This window comes from Pundamilia nyererei, unplaced genomic scaffold (assembly GCF_000239375.1).
Source record: "Pundamilia nyererei isolate P.nyererei 1_Seehausen unplaced genomic scaffold, PunNye1.0 scaffold00189, whole genome shotgun sequence".
Lineage (NCBI taxonomy): Eukaryota > Metazoa > Chordata > Actinopteri > Cichliformes > Cichlidae > Pundamilia > Pundamilia nyererei.
In genome coordinates, this window is record NW_005187590.1 from 925,061 (window position 1) to 929,812 (window position 4,752).

At 37.1% G+C, this 4,752-nt stretch overlaps 1 protein-coding gene and 1 long non-coding RNA gene across 2 annotated transcripts in view; both read right to left on the reverse strand.

The window, feature by feature from the left end:
* Positions 1 to 229: 229 nt before the first annotated feature.
* Positions 230 to 2,027, reverse strand: LOC102205293 (uncharacterized). The gene is made up of 3 exons (XR_312083.1): positions 1,925 to 2,027; positions 1,211 to 1,310; positions 230 to 873 (listed from the first exon to the last, which is right to left on the reverse strand). It is a non-coding gene; the product is annotated as an uncharacterized LOC102205293 (long non-coding RNA).
* Positions 2,028 to 3,452: 1,425 nt separating this feature from the next.
* Positions 3,453 to 4,752, reverse strand: part of LOC102205477 (equilibrative nucleoside transporter 2-like) — a 9,562-nt gene continuing 8,262 nt past the window's right edge. The window contains exon 13 of the mRNA XM_005747123.2: positions 3,453 to 4,166. Coding sequence (XP_005747180.1) covers positions 4,055 to 4,166 — 112 coding nt within the window. The 3' untranslated portion in view covers positions 3,453 to 4,054. The remainder of the gene's footprint in view (positions 4,167 to 4,752) is intronic.

Below are 4,752 nucleotides of genomic sequence, written 5' to 3' on the forward strand. Positions count from 1 at the left end.
AATACATCACAATTACATAGACAATTATTTCGGTTTACAATAGAAAGCTTGGTATTTACTTCACTCCTGCTGGCCGAATGAAGTCAAAGCATAGGTCACAGTTTGATCACGTGCCCTCAAAGCGTGAACAAGGCAGGAAGCTATTTGAGTTGAAGTTGACCTTCAAAATATAAGCTTCAGATTTGAACTCATGCTACAAACTTCGTAATAACAAATCAGAAGCTCACTTACGAGCAATTTACATGTTCAGTTGATTTAGGTGAAATTCACAGACTTGAAAGGCAGCGGATGAATTTATTTTTCATGTTATAAGCCAGCGCAGTTTATAATTTACCAGAAAAGAATGAAGTGAGTATTTTTACAGACCGGAGCTGAATAATAGTTTGATTCTTCTCTCACGACCATCAACCCTTCTACGCGTATTGTTAAACCAATTATTAACTTGCTCAAGAACTGATATTGGAAAAGTAAAGTTGGAATATGGGATAACCATAATATAATTTCGATATAAGACTTAAGTTGATTGTATTAGTTTTATTTTTCTTTCTTTGTGCGCGTGTGTTTATTTTTATTTTTAAAAAACAAGCAAACATTGGGCCTTTATTTTGGTGGCTCTAAGCGGAAGAGTCGCTTTACTTACTTCTGCCATTTTAAAACTACCTGTACTAGAACAGGTTGATAGTTTTCAAAGCCAAGAAAGCTTAGGTTGTGTCTAAACAGCCACCTGAGAAATAGATCGAAATCAGAAACGGGAAGTAATGAAGTAGTTTGTCAGCCTGCTTCGTCTCTGTGTCCCCTCTCTGCTTCATCGTTGTGGTCACTTACCTTCCTGCCCTGCGCTGCTGTCAAACTGTGTGTTTCAGCCATGTTAGCCTGAAGGGAACAAAAAGCAAAGAAATAAGCTGCAGATCCAGTTTGTCTGCTGGTCGCTGAATGAACAGTGACGCAAAGCTTAATCTCAGCACACACACACACACACACACACACTTTTGATAATCAGCTGCCCTGCATGCCTTCCTGTTTCTAACAAGTGCGCTCATTGTGAGGCTACAACTTAAGGCCAAATAAAATAAATCCGCTTCAAGCACAGCAAATTAAATACAATATGTCTTATTTACTTCAAAAGCTTCAAGTTTACAAGTCTCATATTTTTCATACTGCCAAGACTTCTCGAAAAAAGTGCCTGAAAGAATGCAGTCAATTTATTTACCTTCATGTCTGAGGATAAAGTGCAGAGTTCACGCAAAAGCTCAGCGGGAGAAGATACATTTGTTCGGTGGTGTGCCGTGTCAGCTGTCCACTGAATATTTCTATTATTAAATATAATATTTAGATTTAATATTTAACATTTGATGAAAAGTTACAAATATTTTACTAAATGTTGTAAAAAATTACTCGAAAAAATATGTTTTTGTAAGGTTTTGAGCTAAATGTGGAAAAATGTTGCCGTTAATTTCAGCATGTTTCACTTTACAAACGGCGCCCCATACAGAAATGTTTCTTAAACCAGGTAATCAAACTTGGTCTGCATTTCTATATTTATTAATACAATGCAGAATATAGATATGCAGAGTAAAACAACTCAAGTGCACAGAAGAAATCACGATTTAAAAAACAAAACAATAAAACGGATTTGACTTTGAGCTGTAAATCGATTCGTTCATCACTCAGTAATTCTCAAATTGAGAGCATCATTAAAAATAAAGACAAACAACAAATATTTTTACTGTTTTTCAAGGGGAATATATTTTTGAAGCTCTACAGTAGGACAGTGCATGAGGCCAAATGCAAACAGAACCACTAGACTTATCTTAATTGTTACGACCTTTAGATACACAATAGTTTTTTATCGGATACAATCAGTGTTCCTATCCCATTTGAGATATCAGGATATAAAGAATAGACTCAATCCATAAATACTCACAGTGTCTGCAGCCGAGCTGTGGAGCTTATTTTTACCTGTCTGTGGGCCTGAAATTGCATTTCTAATGTGGTTTAGAGAATACTGAAACACTTCTTGTTGTGACTTTTCTGAAGTCACAAATGAAGAATCAAAGAATGGGAGGAAGCAGAGTACATGGAGTCACAGGAATGGGCTGAGCTGCAGGAAACGGGAAATGCAAGCAGCCTTAGAACAAGAGGCTACAGTGCACTCGCTGCATACCGTGTTCTACATGCTGGGCACCACATGGAAGCATCTGTTGGTAGCTACAGTTTCTTCTGATTACACTAAACAGATACTTATCAGCGATTTGCTGTAATAACAGAAACAAAGCTGGCAGGGATATTCACATGTGAAGAAGCTCCACCCCTTCTAACCAGAATGAAAATGTGATACTGTGTATATGTTAGTGTGAGAATACCTGTATGAATTGAAGGAATGACATACAACCAGAACAGTACAAAGCAACAGCAGGAAAAGCTACAACCTAAATAAAATGTGGGTTTATGAGATTTTCAAATCAGTACATGCTGTTTTGACTGACACATTTTATGCAGCATCCAAACTGTTTTGGAAAATGACAAAATGGCTACAGTGACGTTTAAAACTACAGATAATGAACGCAACAACATTTCAGACATCTTCACAGAAACAAAATGACTATAAAGAGATTAAAAATGCGCACAAGTTATTAAAACGCAGAGAGAAAATCGGTACAAAGAGAAACAAAATAATACACAGTCTATAAGGTCATTTGGTAAAGTGAATGCTATCAAGTGGCTTTTCCTTCAGCACATATCAGTGTTTGTTGTTGCAGTATTCTAGAACCTTAGCATCCACCAGGTCTCTAGAAATCCATCTAGTGTTAGGGTTCAGTTAACACAGTAAATGGGCCTTTCTACTACAAGGCTCATTCCCCAGTCACACACCTTCATACAGTGCTTTCATCTATGCATAAACACTTTTTCCCCACACACACAGTCAAACTCTGATGGATGCATGAGGGGCAGAGAAGGTTATGTATCTTGCATACACGTGGGCTGCAGGAGCTGGGGATTGATTGGTTGTGGCTGTAGAGTTTGAGAGTTAACATACATCCCATCATCCATCTTGTTCCACTTAATGAATTCAGGGTAGTCAGGGTATTCACAGGGAGAACATCCAAACTTCAGAGGGTGGAGTTTTCTGTGAAGCAACAGTGCTAACCACCTCACCACCGTGGTTCCCTACGCCAGTACGTTTTTTATAAAATTTCCCTATTTAAAAAATTCCACCCATCCATCCATTTAGACAGGTTGGATCAGATAAGTTGGATGAGGCCTGTAATCAGAGTAATTGACAGAGTAATGCCCCAACTATGACTAACACCACTAAGGCAGGATGGGATGTACTGAACTGCCAGGTCATGCAAATATACAAAAACTGGACTCACTGATACTTTAACATTTTGATACAAAGGCAAATATATCAATTTGTAAAAACTGTGACATAAAGCAAGAATGGGAAACCATTTTGAACAAGCCTTTATTAAAAGTTTGAACATACATAAAAAAACATTTATTGCAACGTATAAAAATTACAAAAACAGAAATAAGCAGTGAAAAAGTTTATAGTTCATTTAATTTAAGTATTTTTTTTAAACTGTCTTCAGGTAAAAAACATTAATATTTTTAAAAAACACTCAAAAACTGAGAGATAAATACAGTCGTGTAAAGCAAAGATATAAAAGGTCACATTAATTAATATTTTAAAAAAAACAACAAGAGAGAAATGATTTATTTTAGCTGCATTGATCAATGTCTCTCAAATGAATTGCCCTTTCCAATGAAGTATTCAACGTGGCACAAATCACGTAAAATAATGCCAGCACCTACCTGAGACTGAAATACTTACTCTGTCTTACAAAGAGTAAAACATTCATTTAGAAATCCTGCATGGCTTACTTTAAAATGCCAGTGCAACAAGTGGACAGCTCAGTACTTTATATAGAGTTGTCGTTGTGTCTCATATAAGATATAAGATATAACTAAGAACAGGATAAGCTTCAAGTGCTTTTACACTTTTCATAACAACATGTCATCAAATGTCAGATATACAGTTTTCCTACTACCTTTAAACCAGTTTTCCTAGTAGGAATGAGAACGATGCTCCCACAGCCAAACCCAGGACCAAGAAGAAGGTCATCAAAGAGCCAGCTGTCTCGCAATCCTTACACCACACCAACCTGAAGGAGACGAAAACACACAGTTACAACACTATCCAGTACAGTGAACACAACACACAGAGAAGTCGATTCATCTTTTTCATTTATTCTTCAACAAAAACACATGAAAGTTTTTCACAAACCATCAGTACAAGTGAAGTGCTTGTGTCTTCATGTTGCCTGTATTACTTTGGTTTACTTCCTGTTTTATTTTGAAGGTTTAAAACCTCGTGTGGCTTTCTGTTTCCTCCCTGTTGCCTTTCTCTTCCCTCTCTTGTTAATGGCTGATCAAATTCAGTGTTAGTCTCCTTTTTCCCCCTGTGTTTAGTCTGTTTTGTTGTATTCATTGTTGAAAGTTTTTTGTCATTTGGGATGTGTTTTCTCTCAATTATTGTGCAGCAGTTTGTTATTTTTTAGTTATTAGTTAAAGTACCTTATTTACTTCCTATAAATGTATCCTAGTTTGCTTTTAGTTCTGCAGTAGGGCTGGTGGAGGGTTTCAGGGATCCCTGAACACACAAACTCCCTGAGCGGACACTTGGACCACTGTGAGCAACAGCAGACGTGTGCACTGTGGTCACGCAGGCATCGAATCCATCCAAGTTAC